This window comes from Pelobates fuscus, chromosome 5 (genome assembly GCF_036172605.1).
Source record: "Pelobates fuscus isolate aPelFus1 chromosome 5, aPelFus1.pri, whole genome shotgun sequence".
Taxonomy (NCBI): Eukaryota; Metazoa; Chordata; class Amphibia; order Anura; family Pelobatidae; genus Pelobates; species Pelobates fuscus.
In genome coordinates this window covers 21,520,949-21,544,222 of record NC_086321.1, presented here as the reverse complement: position 1 = coordinate 21,544,222, position 23,274 = coordinate 21,520,949, and the positions used below count along the sequence as shown (strand labels likewise).

The 23,274-nt window shown below is 41.6% G+C and overlaps 1 protein-coding gene across 3 annotated transcripts in view; it reads right to left on the bottom strand.

Moving 5' to 3' along the window:
• Positions 1–23,274, bottom strand: part of FBXL17 (F-box and leucine rich repeat protein 17) — a 532,799-nt gene that overhangs the window by 213,783 nt on the left and 295,742 nt on the right. For all 3 annotated transcript variants that reach the window (XR_010090864.1, XR_010090865.1, XM_063453643.1), the window contains exon 7: positions 7,119–7,195. Coding sequence is in view for 1 of the 3 variants with exons in the window: in XM_063453643.1 (XP_063309713.1) it covers positions 7,119–7,195 (77 nt within the window). In the remaining 2 variants the exon portion in view is untranslated. The remainder of the gene's footprint in view (positions 1–7,118; positions 7,196–23,274) is intronic.

Here is a 23,274-nt window from a genome sequence, read left to right as displayed (position 1 = left end):
GAAGGGCTCAGCCTTTATTCTTAGCGCACTTCAGCTTGAAAGAAAAAAAATGGAAGAAAAGGAAGAAAAAAAGATGTGAAAAAAGCACAGCGGTTTGCAGTAAGCCAAGATGTAAATGACATGTAATGTATGTAATGTAATTATCCCATAAAATGTCCCTAGGCTTCGTATTTAATTTAAAAGTGAAAATATATACCTTACAAATATCCATTTTCATTAGATACCACTGGTCGCTCTGATCATGAAATCTTGTGCCGATGATCCCCAAGGTCCTTCTAAAGGAAAAAACGTATTGTCGCCCCCTCGGTCTCCAGCAGTGATCACAGTAATATTATTAGATTAATTTATTGAAGGGCATGTAAGCCACCTTTCTCTGCATGTGTGTCATGAAACATGAAAGATTTCAGAATCTTCACATTTTTCCATGTTGTATTCCCACTCTTTCTTTATTCTTTAATATTTTATATTACGCAATTGTTTTCATTTTTTTTTCCAAACTATTTTTTTTTTTTTTTTTTTAAAAAGCAGTCCAGAGAATCACTAAAGACAATTAGTTCTGCATAATAGAGGTATGTTTACACGTCAACAGCCTTTCAATAAGACAATTATAAAACCAACAGCCAGAGAGATAAAACAGTCCATGGAACTGCTATGCTCTCAGACTGATTTATCATCCTGGGAGGGATGACAGGCTTAGGGGACTGTCATTAAATCAACCTACTAACTTGGAAGTAAGATAGTGCATTAACCAAATGACATCACTCACTGGCACTCCTACTGAAACCTCCATAAATAACCAAGAAGCTCTACTGGTGATAGGTGGTGTGATGATACTGAGGCCATTACTCCTGGAGTAGTTCAAACCATGAACTTCTGTTCTCTGTCTTTCCTGACCGACACATTTTGAATCCCTCTGCCTACTGTTTAGGGAGTTAGTCCCCGTTCCAGGTCTTCTTGGTTACCGCTGTCAGTTAGATTACGAACAGGTTCCAAAATATTATATACTGAGCCCAAAACGTGGGCACAGACATGTAGGGTAGAAAAAAATATATATATATATTTCGCACCCATTAGCACAGTGAGATATATACCATATGCATTCCACACATGGATATTAGGACACGTCTAATTTTGCTAACAAACAAATAATGAGAATTACTGAATCAAAGTTTAAAAAATACAATTGAATTGAATGATATCCAGGACAAAAAGGTTCCTTGAAGTAAAATGGAAACATGTGAACTGCTTATGGGGTAATATGTTGAGAAAGCAAGTTCTATAGCACAAAGTGAGAGTAAGCACAGCAGAGGGTCATGCGGTTCGACGGCCATGCTGTCCCCAGCAGTTGATCATCTCTACGACTGCTGACAACATTATTAAAACAGCTGACCCAGTGAAAGCTTGTCTGTCTTCTTATACCCTGTTTAAACACTTCATATCATATGGGGCAATTTTCTGACTAACTCAGTATATAACAGCATACACTGCAAAAGCAGACAGGGAATTATATTTATTCATTTAGCCAATAATACCGGTGTACGATCCACCAAGCAGCAGCCCTTCTCATTCAGAAAACACTACTTTAAGATTTAGCTATTCCCCTCCAGATCTTACTTAACCATTCCAAGCTGGTTCTAAATCAGATCTGAAAAACCTATGGAACCAAAGAGTTTCCATTAGTTTGCAAGTCCTTGTGATGTCACTGAAATCAACCATAACAACTGATTGCGTACAGCCCTTCTGGAAACATACAGACTTCCTACAAGTGAGTCATTTTAAAATGCATAATTTATTGAAGGCTAGGGGCCTGCTAAATGAGCAATGCAGGGAAAACGTGATTCTCTATGATATCTGTAAGGTGACGATTTAATGAAACCATACGATTTAATGAAACCATACTTTTAGCACATAGGTAGAAAATCTTGAAGAAAAACAAAAGAATACAATATTATACACACAAAAAAATGGCAAACAGCAAAAATCCATACATTATGTAGATGTGTTTTTATTAAAGAGTCTAAGTTTTAATTAGTTTTCAATAGCACAGGGTATACGGATATATGACTTTTCATGTAAAACAATGAATAAAAGAAAACTACAATAAATTGTGCTGCAAATAGGATAAAAAAAGTAGAAAAATTCAACAAATGCTTGGTTTTAAAAGTCTTCCTACTCTGCTTTACTTCATGATCCCTATTCACCTGTAAAACTTTTATATACAATGTGAGCTGGATCTCTTTGGGCTCAATTATTGTATACCGAATGTCATCTTTGTGTGTGCCGAAATACGCGTAATGTGATAAATAATAAGAATACACGGAATGTGTCAGCAAATGATCTGACAGCATTAGCCTGTGTCTTGGAACTATACGTTCTCCGTTCGAGAAATCACTGCTGTCCTCTAGTGGCAGGAAAATTAAGTGAATGTATTTATGTTTTACATTTATGGTAGTTCTGTAGTTTTTACTTCTCTCTTTTACACAACAGTATATATATTTTATATTTTTGAGAGGTGCAATAACCTGATAACGTAGAGCAGATAGATACAATCTTGTTTTCCCCACAATAAAAATATCACACTTTTCAAAAGAACCATTAAATAAATAAACCTTTGCTGAAGCAGATACAAAAGTAAAAAAAAAAAAAAAAGATTAATTGTGCATGGCAGAAGAATTTGGTTCAGCAAAATCGCTTTGGCAGTAAAATAAATGTGGTTCTGTTGATTCGGCCATGTGACATGTGACTTATTTTTGTCCATGAAATCATTTCAGGTAAAACAATTCTAACAAACAAAAAGGCGCAACAATTGGCCAATCTGTGTGCTGCAAAATATATACATAATAAACATTATGTACTTTTCATCAACTGAGCAACAGATCAAGTAAGTAGAAGTAACCAATAGTAACCTCAGCATAGTTCTAAATTCAAACATTAGGCTGTACATATCATTACACAACTAGTAATCACTTTAGTTGGGTACACCCAATGGGGCAAATATTGACACCCCACCAAACAACCATTCTTTAAACTATACTACCCACATTAAGTGGGGAATCTCCTGCAAAACCTGAAGGATTCTGCTCGCGGTCATTCTTTCTAGCCCGAGTTACAGTAACCGTTCCTAATCAAAAACATACTGTGCTCTGCATCGTAGCTACTTATTAACAGAGACATGCTCCTTTCACACCTTAGCTATATATTTATAAATTGAGTAAACTTTAAATGTTTTTTTCTGCCCTCCTTTGTTAAAGTGAAAGTATAACTTTTTAAAAAAGAAAAGAAAAAAACAAAGAAAGAAAGAAAGAAGTAACACAAAACCCTTTTCTATAGCGGAAAGCTTGATCTATCCGTTCCGTCGCTTAAAAAAACATAAAGTGTCAAAAATGACCCCTATGGTGCAAGAGAAGCAACAGATCGGAGCAATTTATTTTATGTTTTTTTTTCTTCTTCTTCTTCAAATATTCACCTAAAATTAGATACAAATATATCAGCAATACTTTGACAATCAGTGTTTTTATTCCCACCTCAATGCATTGTGTGCACCGGCTGTACCAGAACGGAACTGTTATCCGTTTCAAAGGCCAAAACACAGAGCATTACATGAAGAAGAAGAAAGTTATAGGTGATTTTCAGATTTTTATTCAATGGCATTAATTCCAGAAAATCGACAGTTCGTATTAAAAGGAGGGCAGGTAAGACCTTCAATCTCCGAGCAGAGGGACATTAAAACGACCAACGCGTCATATACTTGGATTTCTGTCTGGCATCTTTAACCACCTTGTATCTCTCTAAGATGTTATACTCCTGGAAATAGCTAACTTTTCATGGCTTCACCATCAAAGGTGCCTGGCAGAACTTTTATACGTTAAAATATATTGTGCACTTGTGATCAGATATCATACAAAATATACATTCTAATTCCGCATTATATCAGTTTTCCAATGGTAAATTGTGATGACAAACATTTTACATGGGATTCTGCTGCAATCAGACTCAATGAATTCTAGTTAATAAAAGTGCAGGATTAGAGCATCTACAAAAAATGTTAAGCAACACAACAGACAGTGTTTTGTGTTACAGGTCGATGCTACAGAAGAATCCGATAGCGCTTGGAGTGTTCATTTAAATAACACTATTTTTCAATTCTGGCATTGGCACTGGTGAAGTTATAAGATGGTGGCATCCCACACCAACCTTCAACCCCAGTATTTATAAATCACACTTCCTCTGTTGGACTCATGTGGAATATAAAAATTGCTGTATTCTTTTGTTTAATCTGTTAAGAGCAAAACATATGACAACTACATTGCAAAGTAATGCGTGTGACACATGTCTGGCACTTAAAGGATCTCTCTCTTATACACATATACACACACACTAACAGTCTTGTTCAAGGTCACATATACAAAACATCACTAAATTCCCACTTTCTTTCACAGAGCAAAGCACAAATTAAATCCCACGGAAGGAGGTGGGGAATCAATGACAGAGTCACAAGTCTGTTGCTGAGTTGTGTCATTTCTCACTGCTATACAGTGACCAGTCACAACTTTAAAACCACTGAATGAATAGCATTGTTGTGGTTATATCACAACAATGACACCTGTCAAGGGATGTGATATATTAGGCAGCAAGTGAACAGTCACTTTTGAATTTCATATGTTCGAAGAAGGAAACATGGTCAATCAAAAAGATCTGAGTGACTTTGTCAAAGGCCAAATAGTGATGTCTACATGACGAGGTCAGAAAACCTCCAAAATGGCAAGTCTTGTGGGGTGTTCCCGGTATGCAGTTAGTACCTACCAAAAGTGGGGCAAGGAAGGACAACTGGTGTACCAACATCAAGGTCATGGACAAACAAGGCTTGTTGATATATGTAGGGAGCAAAGGCTACTAAATGAGCTATTTTAGCTCAAATTTCTGAAAGCCTTAATGCTGGCCATAATAGAAAGGTGTCAGAATACACAGTGCTTTGCAGTTTGCTGCAAATGGGGCTGCATAGTCTCAGACTGGTCAGAGTTTCCATGATGACCCCTGCTCACCGTTGGAAGCGCCTTCAATGGGGACTTGAGCGTCAGAACTGGACCATGAAACAATAGAGGAAGGTTGCCTGGTCTCATGAATCGCGTTTTCTTTTAGATCAGGTGGATGACTGGGTGCTTGTGCGTCATTTACTGACGAAGAGATGGCCGCAGGATGCATTCTGGGAAGAAGGCAGTCTGGTGGAGGCATATTAGGCAGGTGGTATTAATGTGGCAATGTTCTGCTGGAAAACCTTGGGTACTGGCATTCATGTGGATTATACTTTGACACGTACCATCCACCTAGAGATTGTTGAAGGCAACATACACTCCTTCATAGCAATGGTGTTTCCTGATAGCAGTCTTTCAGCAGGATAATGCACTCTGCCACACTGCAAAGGAATGGTTTCAGGAACATAAAGAGTTCAAGGTGTTGCCTTGGCCTCCAAATTTCGCAGGTCTCACTTCATCTGTTTGATGTGCTTGAACAACAAATCTATTCCACAGAGCCCCCCCCCCCCCCCCCTGCATCTTGCAGGACTTAAAGGATCTGCTGCTAATGTCTTGGTGCCAGATACCACAGGACACGTTCAGAGGTCTTGTGGAGTCCATGCCTCAAAGCATCCAGAGCTGCTTTGGCAGAGTGAGGGGGACCTACATGATATTAGGCAGGTGGTATTCATGTTGTGGCTGATCAATGGAATTCATTTGACACACACTTTCCCAGCAGCTGAACAAGAGATCTCTGACTAGCCTACAGTCAATGGTGTGTCTTTACCCCAGCGAGGTTAACAAGTTATCATGTGTTGAGTGTTTTAATTCTGACACTGTCTGCAGATAGTTCTCCCTGCCTAATACAATTACACTGAAAGAAAGGAAGAGAAGAGAGAGAAAAAAAAACACGCGAAAAGACAAAATGAAGCCAAAGGATTAATCCAGGTAACGGACTGAACATATTGGAATGTTTTAGAGGGTGGTTTTTTTTCGTCATTACAGCCGTGCGGGTTTCACAAGTCCTAAGGCTATGGTTTGCATTACATTACATTAATCTGGGGCAGATTACATACATTTCAGCACAGTATTTTAGTCCCACTAGCGATCATATTTCTAAAGAACACTTTAAAAGTCTTTATAGCCAATACGTATCCAGGACTGGAACAACCTGCTCAAAAAACCTGCCATTTCCAGTAACAACCATTTTCTTATTTGATGATTTTAGATAAGCAGGAATCAATCAGTAAAAGAGGGGGAGGGGATTGTTTCGATTGCCATGAGCAGTAAAAAGACAGCATTAATACATTGTAGGGGCGGTCACAATATAAACTCCCAGCTGTCCCAGAACTACAACTCCCATGAAGCTTTGCTAGCATTAAAGAAACACTGTGGGCTGGGGATTACCTTTTAATTAAAGTATATAGATAAAGAATTTCACATTATACAAATAAAAAGTTAATAGAATATTGCTTCACCATTGAAGTTCTTGCATTTGCTGGAATGCCCAGACTAGTAAGTGGCTCAGCCAATCACAATACTCCAGTAATATTCTATAGTACTTTCAATTCAGCTTGACCTATAAACGCCAGCTATGACAGCAATTCCAAAAATCAGATAAAACAAATTGATATGCTCTCTAAAACCTAGCTTTGCGATTTAGGGATAGAGCTGCCAGATGCAAGCATACAGTCGTGGCTCAGGTTCAGTCGCAATAAACATTTTGTATTGTGCAGACAATACAAACATTTAAACAGGAATTTTCGTTCAGTGATGCCTTGCACTGAAGTGATGAGTTTACAGCCGAGATGATTTTGATTTGATTATAGTGCTTAAGTCTGGAAAAGTATCATGGGTGATGCAGTTCTAGAATGGCGAGGAATTGCAAACAGTGATATACAAGATAAATAGCATCTCTCAAAGACGAGCCTCACCTGAGCAGCTATGTAATTAGCATCCTGTTTAGCATGCAAAGTGTTGCGTATCCTGTAGGTCAATAAATACTAAACATACTAATCTGCTAATTACAAGTTACTTGTCATCTTCCTAAAACCACTAATAAATTAATTTAAACAGGTTCAAGTGAAAAGAACGTGTAACACTCACCGTCATCTGTGATCTTGCAAGTTACCAAGTACAGCTCTTTAAGTTTCTGGCCTTCCTTGGCGATAACCTCTACACATCTGCAAAGGGATAAAAGAGACAGACATACCCATGATTTTATGTTGAGGACAAGATGATAGACTATGCCCATAAATAAAATTACGATGAAATGACATGGATAGGGGCAGAGTAGAGGCATTCCATTTATAGTGACACAAAGTGGCCAACAGATGGTGGATCACTGTACATATCTGAGGCTAGAGAATAGCAGTTATCGAAACAGAGGGAACATGACAGGAGTCTGAAATCCAAACTCAGATTAGAGGTATGAAGTAGAACATGTCTTTACTGTCTCTGAAGGTCTCTCTTGGTTTTATGTGACTCCATTTATTTCTAAACATTTCTGGTTGTCCTGGTTCTAATTTTCACTTACAGTAGAACATATGAATGGTTTGACTCCTTACCTGGGTGCGTCCCCACTTTCACTACCTCAGCCAGTGAGCTGACAGGACTGAATATCCATTTAGGCAGTGTAGGCCTGTGGGGGCACCGATTTACAGCACTTCTAATGTGTCTTTTTTGAAGTTTAGGTTAATTGTAACATTTTTGTAGATTTTTTCTTCATACCTAAAATGTCCAGTTTATAATCGTATTAATCTAACTTTATTTTCTAATCAGAAGCCTCTCGAATCAGCATTGAGGACAAAGGGCACACACTTGGCCGTTGTCACAATCTTTCTCATGGAATATTAGCCATCAAGGATAGCTCCCGACTGATTCCTCGCTTGCAACTGTCATTAGTCTAATACTATCCTTACCTTTTTGTGTCATTTTACCCCACTCCCTCTAGCATGTAAGCTCACTGAGCAGGGCCCTCAACCCCTCTGTTACTGTGTCACTATACCCCACTCCCTCTAGCATGTAAACTCACTGAGCAGGGCCCTCAATCCCTCTGTTACTGTGTCACTATACCCCACTCCCTCTAGCATGTAAACTTACTGAGCAGGGCCCTCAATCCCTCTGTTACTGTGTCACTATACCCCACTCCCTCTAGCATGTAAGCTCACTGAGCAGGGACCTCAACCCCTCTGTTACTGTGTCACTATACCCCACTCCCTCTAGCATGTAAACTCACTGAGCAGGGCCCTCAATCCCTCTGTTACTGTGTCACTATACCCCACTCCCTCTAGCATGTAAACTCACTGAGCAGGGCCCTCAATCCCTCTGTTACTGTGTCACTATACCCCACTCCCTCTAGCATGTAAACTCACTGAGCAGGGCCCTCAATCCCTCTGTTACTGTGTCACTATACCCCACTCCCTCTAGCATGTAAACTCACTGAGCAGGGCCCTCAATCCCTCTGTTACTGTGTCACTATACCCCACTCCCTCTAGCATGTAAGCTCATTGAGCAGGCCCTCAATCCCTCTGTTACTGTGTCACTATACCCCACTCCCTCTAACATGTAAGCTCATTGAGCAGGCCCTCAATCCCTCTGTTACTGTGTCACTATACCCCACTCCCTCTAACATGTAATCTCACTGAACAGGGCCTCAATCCCTATGTTACTGTGTTACCATACCCCACTCCCTCTAACATGTAAACTCACTGAGCAGGACCCTCAATCCCTCTGTTACTGTGTCACTATACCCCACTCCCTCTAGCATGTAAGCTCATTGAGCAGGCCCTCAATCCCTCTGTTACTGTGTCACTATACCCCACTCCCTCTAGCATGTAAACTCACTGAGCAGGCCCTCAATCCCTCTGTTACTGTCACTATACCCCACTCCCTCTAGCATGTAAGCTCACTGAGCAGGGCCCTCAATCCCTCTGTTGCTGTCACACTGTCACTATACCCCACTCCCTCTAACATGTAAGCTCATTGAGCAGGCCCTCAATCCCTCTGTTACTGTGTCACTATACCCCACTCCCTCTAGCATGTAAGCTCATTGAGCAGGCCCTCAATCCCTCTGTTACTGTGTCACTATACCCCACTCCCTCTAGCATGTAAGCTCACTGAGCAGGGACCTCAACCCCTCTGTTACTGTCACTATACCCCACTCCCTCTAACATGTAAGATCATTGAGCAGGGCCCTCAATCCCTCTGTTACTGTGTCACTATACCCCACTCCCTCTAACATGTAAACTCACTGAGCAGGGCCCTTAATCCCTCTGTTACTGTGTCACTATACCCCACTCCCTCTAACATGTAAACTCACTGAGCAGGGCCCTCAATCCCTCTGTTACTGTGTCACTATACCCCACTCCCTCTAACATGTAAACTCACTGAGCAGGGCCCTTAATCCCTCTGTTACGGTGTCACTATACCGTACTCCCTCTAACATGTAAACTCACTGAGCAGGACCCTCAATCCCTCTGTTACTGTGTCACTATACCCCACTCCCTCTAACATGTAAGCTCATTGAGCAGGCCCTCAATCCCTCTGTTACTGTGTCACTATACCCCACTCCCTCTAGCATGTAAACTCACTGAGCAGGCCCTCAATCCCTCTGTTACTGTCACTATACCCCACTCCCTCTAGCATGTAAGCTCACTGAGCAGGGCCCTCAATCCCTCTGTTGCTGTCACACTGCCACTATACCCCACTCCCTCTAACATGTAAACTCACTGAGCAGGGCCCTTAATCCCTCTGTTACTGTGTCACTATACCCCACTCCCTCTAACATGTAAGCTCATTGAGCAGGCCCTCAATCCCTCTGTTACTGTGTCACTATACCCCACTCCCTCTAACATGTAATCTCACTGAGCAGGGCCTCAATCCCTCTGTTACTGTGTTACCATACCCCACTCCCTCTAACATGTAAACTCACTGAGCAGGGCCCTTAATCCCTCTGTTACTGTGTCACTATACCCCACTCCCTCTAGCATGTAAGCTCATTGAGCAGGCCCTCAATCCCTCTGTTACTGTCACTATACCCCACTCCCTCTAACATGTAAACTCACTGAGCAGGGCCCTCAATCCCTCTGTTACTGTGTCACTATACCCCACTCCCTCTAACATGTAAGCTCACTGAGCAGGGCCTCAACCCCTCTGTTACTGTGTCACTATACCCCACTCCCTCTAGCATGTAAGCTCATTGAGCAGGCCCTCAATCCCTATGTTACTGTGTCACTATACCCCACTCCCTCTAGCATGTAAGCTCATTGAGCAGGCCCTCAATCCCTCTGTTACTGTCACTATATCCCACTCCCTCTAACATGTAAACTCACTGAGCAGGGCCCTCAATCCCTCTGTTACTGTGTCACTATACCCCACTCCCTCTAGCATGTAAGCTCACTGAGCAGGGCCCTCAACCCCTCTGTTACTGTGTCATTATACCCCACTCCCTCTAGCATGTAAACTCACTGAGCAGGGCCCTCAATCCCTCTGTTACTGTGTCACTATACCCCACTCCCTCTAGCATGTAAGCTCATTGAGCAGGCCCTCAATCCCTCTGTTACTGTGTCACTATACCCCACTCCCTCTAGCATGTAAACTCACTGAGCAGGCCCTCAATCCCTCTGTTACTGTCACTATACCCCACTCCCTCTAGCATGTAAGCTCACTGAGCAGGGCCCTCAATCCCTCTGTTGCTGTCACACTGTCACTATACCCCACTCCCTCTAGCATGTAAACTCACTGAGCAGGGCCCTTAATCCCTCTGTTACTGTGTCACTATACCCCACTCCCTCTAGCATGTAAGCTCATTGAGCAGGCCCTCAATCCCTCTGTTACTGTCACTATACCCCACTCCCTCTAACATGTAAACTCACTGAGCAGGGCCCTCAATCCCTCTGTTACTGTGTCACTATACCCCACTCCCTCTAACATGTAAACTCACTGAGCAGGGCCCTTAATCCCTCTGTTACGGTGTCACTATACCGTACTCCCTCTAACATGTAAACTCACTGAGCAGGCCCTCAATCCCTCTGTTACTGTGTCACTATACCCCACTCCCTCTAGCATGTAAGCTCATTGAGCAGGCCCTCAATCCCTCTGTTACTGTGTCACTATACCCCACTCCCTCTAGCATGTAAGCTCACTGAGCAGGGACCTCAACCCCTCTGTTACTGTCACTATACCCCACTCCCTCTAACATGTAAGATCATTGAGCAGGGCCCTCAATCCCTCTGTTACTGTGTCACTATACCCCACTCCCTCTAACATGTAAACTCACTGAGCAGGGCCCTTAATCCCTCTGTTACTGTGTCACTATACCCCACTCCCTCTAACATGTAAACTCACTGAGCAGGGCCCTCAATCCCTCTGTTACTGTGTCACTATACCCCACTCCCTCTAACATGTAAACTCACTGAGCAGGGCCCTTAATCCCTCTGTTACTGTGTCACTATACCCCACTCCCTCTAACATGTAAGCTCATTGAGCAGGCCCTCAATCCCTCTGTTACTGTGTCACTATACCCCACTCCCTCTAGCATGTAAACTCACTGAGCAGGCCCTCAATCCCTCTGTTACTGTCACTATACCCCACTCCCTCTAGCATGTAAGCTCACTGAGCAGGGCCCTCAATCCCTCTGTTGCTGTCACACTGTCACTATACCCCACTCCCTCTAACATGTAAACTCACTGAGCAGGGCCCTTAATCCCTCTGTTACTGTGTCACTATACCCCACTCCCTCTATTATGTAAGCTCATTGAGCAGGCCCTCAATCCCTCTGTTACTGTGTCACTATACCCCACTCCCTCTAACATGTAATCTCACTGAGCAGGGCCTCAATCCCTCTGTTACTGTGTTACCATACCCCACTCCCTCTAACATGTAAACTCACTGAGCAGGGCCCTTAATCCCTCTGTTACTGTGTCACTATACCCCACTCCCTCTAGCATGTAAGCTCATTGAGCAGGCCCTCAATCCCTCTGTTACTGTCACTATACCCCACTCCCTCTAACATGTAAACTCACTGAGCAGGGCCCTCAATCCCTCTGTTACTGTGTCACTATACCCCACTCCCTCTAGCATGTAAGCTCATTGAGCAGGCCCTCAATCCCTATGTTACTGTGTCACTATACCCCACTCCCCCTAGCATGTAAGCTCATTGAGCAGGCCCTCAATCCCTCTGTTACTGTCACTATATCCCACTCCCTCTAACATGTAAACTCACTGAGCAGGGCCCTCAATCCCTCTGTTACTGTGTCACTATACCCCACTCCCTCTAGCATGTAAGCTCACTGAGCAGGGCCCTCAACCCCTCTGTTGCTTCTAAGTGTGTGTGTGGTTGGAGATATTCTGGAGAGTTTTACAGAAGCTTCAACTGTCTAATAGTTGTGCTAAGAGTTCTTTTTTACTGTTACAGGTAAGATTCATCTGTAGGAAAAGGTTACTGACTGCACAAGGTTTGATTTCCTGTTGGTAATTATAAGGCATTTGATTGGATTAGGTAGCTACTTGCTATTGATTGCTATTTAAATTAGCTATTGTTTGCTAATAAGCAGAGGCCTACCCAGGTGTTAAACATTCCTAGTGGGAGGTGATTTTAGGAGTATATAAGGGTAGTTGTCATTAGCTTGGCTAATAGAGCTTGGTTGCTTCATCTAAGTGTTGCTTCTAAGTGTGTGTGTGGTTGGAGATATTCTGGAGAGTGTTGCTTCTAAGTGTGTGTGTGGTTGGAGATATTCTGGATAAACAGGAGGTAATCTGAGGTATCCAGGAGGACAAATAAAAAAAAAAAGGTAAAATTTGTTTGATTTAAATTATTCGCCTCATTGGAATGGCAGACTTAGTTCAGTGTAATAGTTGCTTTGCATTTGTTTCACGTTCCACTTTTTGGAAGTTTGGTTGTTGTCTAATCTGTAGACAGTTCTCTATCTTGCGGCAGGAGATTGTATTTTTGAAGTCTGAGATTTGTAAATTATCTGGTAAACAAATTCAGGCTGGAACTGCTGCAAAGCCATTGCCGCAGAGACATACTAGGAATGGCAGATGGATTACTGTAGGATCTGGTAGACTTGGAGTTGTGGATAAAAGGCATATTGCACAGTCTGTTGTTCTACATAATTCATTTTCTGCACTTTCAGAGTGTAGTGGTGTCCTGGAGATAGGCACTGAGGCTAGTGGTGTTGTGCAGAGAGGCACTGAGGCTAGTGGTGTTGTGCAGAGAGGCACTGAGGCTAGTGGTGTTGTGCAGAGAGGCACTGAGGCTAGTGGTGTTGTGCAGAGAGGCACTGAGGCTAGTGGTGTTGTGCAGAGAGGCACTGAGGCTAGTGGTGTTGTGCAGAGAGGCACTGAGGCTAGTGGTGTTGTGCAGAGAGGCTTGAAGACTATGGTGAGGCCTAATAGAAAGCAGTTGTTGTTGGGGGATTCCATCATAAGAGGTGTGGAGATGGACAATGGTGGTCTTGTGAGGTGTCTTCCCGGAGCTACTGCTCACAGAGACAGGAGACGTATCTGTAATATTGTTAAGCAAGCAAAGCAGGAAGGGGAATTGGATGTACTTGTCCATTTAGGGACAAATGACTTGGCTTGCAATGAGGTTTCAGAGGTTAAGGAAGTTTTTAGTGTTTTTGCCAATGATATACGGCAGGTTGCTTCCACACTGTCATTCTCTGAAGTTCTGCCTGTGCATAACACTCAGAACGACAGGCGGATGCGTATTAGGGACTTTAACTTGTGGCTTGGTGAATGGTGTCGGGAGCAAGGATTTGGCTTTATTGCTCATGGTAGCTCTGTTTGGAATGGAAATAAACTGTACAAAAAAGATGGTTTGCATCTTTCTCAAAGGGAACAAATGTTCTCAGTGAGCAGTTCAGAGGTTTTGCTAGGATGTTTTTAAACTAGGAGGGGGGGGCAAAAGGGTGATAAAACATCAATCCAATTGTCCCCCAAAACAAGGACAGAAGGTGCCTGTAGCAAGTGTGTTAAAAAATGATAAGCTTAGAGTCATGTCTACAAATGCTCGCAGTTTAGGGAATAAGATACATGAACTTGTGGCAATAATGGCAACTGATAGTGTAGATTTAGTCGCTGTTACCGAGACATGGTATAATGAGAAAAATGACTGGGACATAGCAATACCAGGGTACTCTTTATATAGAAAAGACAGGGAAGGCAAGAAAGGGGGAGGGGTGGCCCTGTATGTAAAGGATAGCATAAAATCTAGCCTAATAAAGGTTAGTGAGGCGAACATAGAGTCCGTTTGGGTTACGTTAGAATTTGGTAATCACACAGTAACTCGTGTAGGTGTGATTTATAGGCCCCCAGGACAAATTGAAGAGTTAGATAATCTACTAGTTGAAGAAATAGCTAAAATGACAATGAAGGGGGAAGTTATCATCATGGGTGACTTTAATCTTCCTGATGTGAATTGGAAAACAAAAATAGCTACTTGTGCCAGGAGCACACATATTCTAAACTCCCTACTGGGATTGTCTCTAAAACAAGTCGTTGAGGAGCCAACTCGTAAAGAGGCCATACTAGATTTAGTGTTAACAAATGGAGATTTGGTATCAGATATTACTGTAGGTGAAAGTTTAGGATCCAGTGATCATCAGTCAGTGTGGTTTAATATAAGAACAGTGACTGAGTCACACCACACAAAAACAAAAGTTTTAGACTTTAGAAAAACAGACTTTTCTAAAATTAGAATATGTGTAAAGGAGTCATTATCAGACTGGAGCAATTTATATGGAGTCCAAAATAAATGGGATTATTTAAAAGTTGCACTACTGAAGGCAACAGAAAATTGCATTAGGCTTGTCAGTAAAAGCAAAAAATTCAAGAAACCACTGTGGTACTCCGCAGATGTGGCCAAAATAGTAAAAAACAAAAAGTTAGCATTTAGTAATTATAAAAAAAACCAGAGTGAGGAAGACAGAATGACCTATAAGATTAGGCAGAAAGAGGCTAAGCAAGTTATAAGAGCTTCCAAATCCCACACAGAAGAGAAAATAGCACAGTCAGTAAAAAAGGGGGACAAAACTTTTTTTAGATACATAAATGAGAAAAGAAAAGTAAAACAAGGATTAGTTAGATTAAAAACAAAAGAAGGAAGGTATGTAGATGAGGATAAAGGTCTAGCTGACTGCCTCAATGAATATTTTTGTTCGGTATTTACAGATGAAAATGAAGGAAAGGGACCTCTGTTAACAAAAAGGATAAATGAGTCATTTATTACACGTGAGTTTACAGAGGAAGAGGTTCTATTTCAACTGTCAAAAGTAAAGACAAATAAGTCAATGGGACCTGATGGAATACACCCAAAGCTATTAAAAGAGCTTAGTGGTGTACTAGCAAAACCATTAACAGATTTATTTAACCAATCATTGAAAACAGGAGTAGTCCCAGAAGATTGGAAGTTAGCGAATGTTGTGCCCATTCACAAGAAAGGTAATAGGGAGGAGTCGGGCAACTATAGGCCAGTAAGCCTTACTTCAGTAGTGGGGAAAGTGATGGAAACCATGTTAAAGGATAGGATTGTTGAACATCTAAAAACACATGGATTGCAAGACCAGAGACAACATGGGTTTACTTCAGGGAGATCATGCCAAACTAATCTTATTGATTTTTTTGATTGGGTAACTAAAATTATAGATCAGGGTGGTGCAGTAGACACTGCTTACTTAGATTTCAGTAAGGCTTTTGACACTGTTGCACATAGAAGGCTTATCAATAAACTACAATCTTTGAGTTTGGATTCGAATATTGTTGAATGGGTAAGGCAGTGGCTGAGTGACAGGCAACAGAGGGTTGTAGTCAATGGAGTATATTCGAAGCTTGGGCTTGTCACCAGTGGGGTACCTCAGGGATCTGTACTTGGACCCATTCTCTTTAATATTTTTATTAGTGATATTGCAGAAGGTCTTGATGGTAAGGTGTGTCTTTTTGCGGATGATACTAAGATATGTAACAGGGTTGATGTTCCAGGAGGGATAAGCCAAATGGAAAATGATTTAGGTAAACTAGAAAAATGGTCAGAGTTGTGGCAACTGACATTTAATGTGGATAAGTGCAAGATAATGCATCTTGGACGTAAAAACCCAAGGGTAGAGTACAAAATATTTGATAGAGTCCTAACCTCAACATCTGAGGAAAGGGATTTAGGGGTGATTATTTCTGATGACTTAAAGGTAGGCAGACAATGTAATAGAGCAGCAGGAAATGCTAGCAGAATGCTTGGTTGTATAGGGAGAGGTATTAGCAGTAGAAAGAGGGAAGTGTCACGTCTAAACATTTGTTATGAAGGAACACAACTGCAGATTTCGTATAGTTTGAATATTTATTATAAAAAGTAAAAGGTAAAGACTTTAATTCCAATTTACAGGTACTGTAGCTTTAAGTAGTAAACGATAACTGAAGTCCACAATTACAGGCACTGTAGCTTTAAGTAGTAAATGATAACTGAAGTCCACAGTTACAGGCACTGTAGCTTTAAGTAGTAAACGATAACTGAAGTCCACAATTACAGGCACTGTAGCTTTAAGGAGTAAACGATAGTAAATTGCAGACACTGAATCAATAAGGAGTCTCTTAGTAGAGTTAACGGTTTAGGTGATAAGTAATTACAATAGCTGTTCCATACTTTAACTGAAGCAAGACAGATGCAGATAACTGATATGAAGTATGAGTTGAAGTTAGCTGTAACGGGATTGTTTTTACCGAAGGACTTTTGGAGACAGGTAATAACAGCTTTTAGATGCAACTCTTATCACATTGGTTTTACTTAGCTTCCGGCATATAGAACACTGGTTCCCGAGATCTCCTCAGAGGCATATGAAGAGTGTTTAATCTTTAGTCGTGGATGAGGAGAGGTGAAGGGAACTTTGCAGAGTCTTTCAGTCCGGTCTGGTAGCAGAGGCTTTCACAACGAAGTTGTAGCCGGGTTGTGAGTAAGGAACGTAGTTCAATAATCCAGCCTTGATCAGCTGGTGCAGTCAGATTAAATAGGCAGACCGTGTCATACAGGGGTGTGGCTAGGCTCCGTGGAACCAGGAAGTAAGAGGATACCATAGTTAAGGCATTACAGGAAGTGCTCATGCCATTGTACAGAACACTGGTGAGACCTCACTTGGAGTACTGTACACAGTACTGGAGACCCTATCTTCAGAAGGATATTGATACCTTAGAGAGAGTTCAAAGAAGGGCTACTAAACTGGTTCATGGATTGCAGGATAAAACTTACCAGGAAAGGTTGAAGGATCTTAACATGTATAGCTTGGAGGAAAGACGAGACAGGGGGGATATGATAGAAACATTTAAATACATAAAGGGAATCAACACAGTAAAGGAGGAGACTATATTTAAAAGAAGAAAAACTACCACAACAAGAGGACATAGTCTTAAATTAGAGGGACAAAGGTTTAAAAATAATACCAGGAAGTATTACTTTACTGAGAGGGTAGTGGATGCATGGAATAGCCTTCCAGCTGAAGTGGTAGAGGTTAACACAGTAAAGGAGTTTAAGCATGCGTGGGATAGGCATAAGGCTATCCTAACTATAAGATAAGGCCAGGGACTAATGAAAGTATTTAGAAAACTGGGCAGACTAGATGGGCCGAATGGTTCTTATCTGCCGTCACATTCTATGTTTCTATGTTTCTATGTTACTGTGTCACTATACCCCACTCCCTCTAGCATGTAAACTCACTGAGCAGGCCCTCAATCCCTCTGTTACTGTCACTATACCCCACTCCCTCTAGCATGTAAGCTCACTGAGCAGGGCCCTCAATCCCTCTGTTGCTGTCACACTGTCACTATACCCCACTCCCTCTAGCATGTAAACTCACTGAGCAGGGCCCTTAATCCCTCTTTTACTGTGTCACTATACCCCACTCCCTCTAGCATGTAAGCTCATTGAGCAGGCCCTCAATCCCTCTGTTACTGTCACTATACCCCACTCCCTCTAACATGTAAACTCACTGAGCAGGGCCCTTAATCCCTCTGTTACTGTGTCACTATACCCCACTCCCTCTAGCATGTAAGCTCATTGAGCAGGCCATCAATCCCTCTGTTACTGTCACTATACCCCACTCCCTCTAACATGTAAACTCACTGAGCAGGGCCCTCAATCCCTCTGTTACTGTGTCACTATACCCCACTCCCTCTAACATGTAAGCTCACTGAGCAGGGCCTCAACCCCTCTGTTACTGTGTCACTATACCCCACTCCCTCTAGCATGTAAGCTCATTGAGCAGGCCCTCAATCCCTATGTTAATGTCACTATACCCCACTCCCTCTAGCATGTAAGCTCATTGAGCAGGCCCTCAATCCCTCTGTTACTGTATACCCCACTCCCTCTAACATGTAAACTCACTGAGCAGGGCCCTCAATCCCTCTGTTACTGTGTCACTATACTCCACTCCCTCTAGCATGTAAGCTCACTGAGCAGGGCCCTCAACCCCTCTGTTACTGTGTCACTATACCCCACTCCCTCTAGCATGTAAACTCACTGAGCAGGGCCCTCAATCCCTCTGTTACTGTGTCACTATACCCCACTCCCTCTAGCATGTAAGCTCATTGAGCAGGCCCTCAATCCCTCTGTTACTGTGTCACTATACCCCACTCCCTCTAGCATGTAAACTCACTGAGCAGGCCCTCAATCCCTCTGTTACTGTCACTATACCCCACTCCCTCTAGCATGTAAGCTCACTGAGCAGGGCCCTCAATCCCTCTGTTGCTGTCACACTGTCACTATACCCCACTCCCTCTAACATGTAAACTCACTGAGCAGGGCCCTTAATCCCTCTGTTACTGTGTCACTATACCGTACTCCCTCTAACATGTAAACTCACTGAGCAGGGCCCTCAATCCCTCTGTTACTGTGTCACTATACCCCATTCCCTCTAGCATGTAAACTCACTGAGCAGGGCCTCAATCCCTCTGTTACTGTGTCACTATACCCCACTCCCTCTAACATGTAAACTCACTGAGCAGGGCCCTTAATCCCTATGTTACTGTGTCACTATACCGTACTCCCTCTAACATGTAAGCTCATTGAGCAGGGCCCTCAATCCCTCTGTTACTGTGTCACTATACCCCACTCCCTCTAGCATGTAAGCTCATTGAGCAGGCCCTCAATCCCTCTGTTACTGTGTCACTATACCCCACTCCCTCTAACATGTAAGCTCATTGAGCAGGGCCCTCAACCCCTCTGTTCCTGTGTGTCCAACTTGTCTGGTTACAACTACGTGTCTGTTCGTCCACCCATTGTAAAGCGTTGCGGAATTAGTTGGCGCTATATAAATAACATAATAATAAGGAATGTGTGAACAGCGCTACGGAATTTGTTGGCGCTATATAAATAATAAAATAATAATAATAATAATAATAATGATGTAGAGATTAAAGTCCTAAGAAAATAAAAACAGGAGGAAGAGCATCTAGTGGATGTATGTCTGATAAAAGTATGTTTTCGGTCAAATGTAAACATGGCCATTACTCAGAAACTACAATGTTTTACATTGTCCAAGAAAACGGACAGCATATATGCATCAAAATCACTACTTTAGAGTGTCCCTTTAAAGAACCTCTTGGGGAACCCTAACAATGTCAGCAGAATTAAGTTCTTATGAATCCAGGAGGTTACCTTCAAGGTTTAGACTGTTAACAAATTATGTCTAAAGTTAACCCTATATTCTTCTCTCTGGCTGTTAGCTCTATACCGAATTTCTGTTGCAGTCCGAGGCTTTATATATCATACATATCAGTTAAAACCACAGAGCGCAAGCTGGCACCAGGTACCTCTCGGCACTACTACAACTTAATTTGGATGACGTTGTTATGTTACCCAGTATGACCCTTTAAGAGAATCTCCCTGAGACACAGACTATGTATCTTTAGATTTTAATATTGCTTTCCAAATCCTTGTACCAAGCTGTAGAACAAAATATGGTTTGTTAAACTTATCATGAAAATCAGACCAAATAGAACTAACTCCATATTTATATTAAAAATGCATATATGTTCAGCTATTTACAAGCATTTATAGATTAAAGGAATTAACAGCAATGGTGCCATTTTAAACAAATTCACGTTGTAATTGCTCATTTCTTCAAATATTGTTTCTGTTCACACAGTGATGCTGCATGAGTATAAACAATTCATTTTTCCAACTCAAATAGCTTTACAGGCAAATTAACATTATTATTTCACAGTGTAAACAGCCATGGCAAAGGTTCTCAAATACAGATAACATAGAACTTGGAAACATGGCAGGATGAGCTGTGAACATGCATCATACTTTTCAGATATCTATTAATGAATATCTAACAAGTAGAGCACACCCATGTTTAAGGGACACTATAGTCACCAAAACAACTATAGCTTATTATATTTGTTCTAGTGAGTATAGTCAGTCCCTGCAAGTTTATTTGCTATAAATACTGTCTTTTCAGAAAAAAAGCAATATTTACATTAAAGCTTAGGGACACCTCCAGTGGCCACTCCTCACTCCCCCCTAGATGTGTGATTAATGCAGAGATGTCTCACTTCCTTCTAGCCATACCAATTCATACCTGAATGTGGTCACCTGACACACTCAGCCACCTATTGATGCCCATGCTCATGGCTTCCTCATTAACCTGAGCAGACCAGCGTGGTGGGCTGCATGAGTCTCTAGTTTAGGATCCAGTGATCATCAGTCAGTGTGGTTTAATATAAGAACAGTGACTGAGTCACACCACACAAAAACAAAAGTTTTAGACTTTAGAAAAACAGACTTTTCTAAAATTAGAATACGTGTAAAGGAGTCATTATCAGACTGGAGCAATTTAAATGGAGTCCAAAAGAAATGGGATTATTTAAAGGTTGCACTACTGAAGGCAACAGAAAATTGCATTAGGCTTGTCAGTAACAGCAAAAAATTCAAGAAACCACTGTGGTACTCCGCAGATGTGGCCAAAATAGTAAAAAACAATAAGTTAGCATTTAGTAATTATAAAAAAAAACAGAGTGAGGAAGACAGAATGGCCTATAAGATTAGGCAGAAAGAGGCTAAGCAAGTTATAAGAGCTTCCAAATCACACACAGAAGAGAAAATAGCACAGTCAGTAAAAAAGGGGGAGAAAACTTTTTTCAGATACATAAATGAGAAAAGAAAAGTAAAACAAGGATTAGTTAGATTAAAAACAAAAGAAGGAAGGTATGTAGATGAGGATAAAGGTCTAGCTGACTGCCTCAATGAATATTTTTGTTCGGTATTTACAGATGAAAATGAAGGAAAGGGACCTCAGTTAAGAAAAAGGATAAATGAGTCATTTATTACACGTGAGTTTACAGAGGAAGAGGTTCTATTTCAACTGTCAAAAGTAAAGACAAATAAGTCAATGGGACCTGATGGAATACACCCAAAGCTATTAAAAGAGCTTAGTGGTGTACTAGCAAAACCATTAACAGATTTATTTAACCAATCATTGATAACAGGAGTAGTCCCAGAAGATTGGAAGTTAGCGAATGTTGTGCCCATTCACAAGAAAGGTAATAGGGAGGAGTCGGGCAACTATAGGCCAGTAAGCCTTACTTCAGTAGTGGGGAAAGTGATGGAAACCATGTTAAAGGATAGGATTGTTGAACATCTAAAAAACACATGGATTTCAAGATCAGAGACAACATGGGTTTACTTCAGGGAGATCTTGCCAAACTAATCTTATTGATTTTTTTGATTGGGTAACTAAAATTATAGATCAGGGTGGTGCAGTAGACATTGCTTACCTAGATTTCAGTAAGGCTTTTGACACTGTTGCACATAGAAGGCTTATCAATAAACTACAATCTTTGAGTTTGGATTCCAATATTGTTGAATGTGTAAGGCAGTGGCTGAGTGACAGGCAACAGAGGGTTGTAGTCAATGGAGTATATTCGAAGCTTGGGCTTGTCACCAGTGGGGTACCTCAGGGATCTGTACTTGGACCCATTCTCTTTAATATTTTTATTAGTGATATTGCAGAAGGTCTTGATGGTAAGGTGTGTCTTTTTGCGGATGATACTAAGATATGTAACAGGGTTGATGTTCCAGGAGGGATAAGCCAAATGGCAAATGATTTAGGTAAACTAGAAAAATGGTCAGAGTTGTGGCAACTGACATTTAATGTGGATAAGTGCAAGATAATGCATCTTGGACGTAAAAACCCAAGGGCAGAGTACAGAATATTTAATAGAGTCCTAACCTCAACTTCTGAGGAAAGGGATTTAGGGGTGATAATTTCTGATGACTTAAAGGTAGGCAGGCAATGTAATAGAGCAGCAGGAAATGCTAGCAGAATGCTTGGTTGTATAGGGAGAGGTATTAGCAGTAGAAAGAGGGAAGTGCTCATGCCATTGTACAGAACACTGGTGAGACCTCACTTGGAGTACTGTACACAGTACTGGAGACCCTATCTTCAGAAGGATATTGATACCTTAGAGAGAGTTCAAAGAAGGGCTACTAAACTGGTTCATGGATTGCAGGATAAAACTTACCAGGAAAGGTTAAAGGATCTTAACATGTATAGCTTGGAGGAAAGACGAGACAGGGGGGGATATGATAGAAACATTTAAATACATAAAGGGAATCAACACAGTAAAGGAGGAGACTATATTTAAAAGAAGAAAAACTACCACAACAAGAGGACAGAATCTCAAATTAGAGGGACAAAGGTTTAAAAATAATATCAGGAAGTATTACTTTACTGAGAGGGTAGTGGATGCATGGAATCGCCTTCCAGCTGAAGTGGTAGAGGTTAACACAGTAAAGGAGTTTAAGCATGCGTGGGATAGGCATAAGGCTATCCTAACTATAAGATAAGACCAGGGACTAATGAAAGTATTTAGAAAACTGGGCAGACTAGATGGGCCGAATGGGTCTTATCTGCCGTCACGAAAAGAAGTTTAGGTTGGCCTATGAGATTCTCAAATGTGGACGGACAGGGAGGGGGTAACCCTCAGGGTATAGAGTTGAAAGGGAAGAAGAGGCTGTCCTTCTGAAGTACCTAATATGAGGATGTAGGTTAAAGACAAGATCTTCCTAAATAGTTAGGAGCCACAAAGCGTTAGGGGTAATTGTGGTGTATTAGAGCAAAAAAGCGTTAGAGCAATACTTTAATAGGGAAATAAACAATCCTAACTAAACCAGTCACCAATTTAAATAGCAGTCGTGTGATGGTCAGCTAGCAGCTAGCAATCAGACTTCCTAGCATAGAAAAAATCGGGATGGATAGGTAGGGGGGGTAGA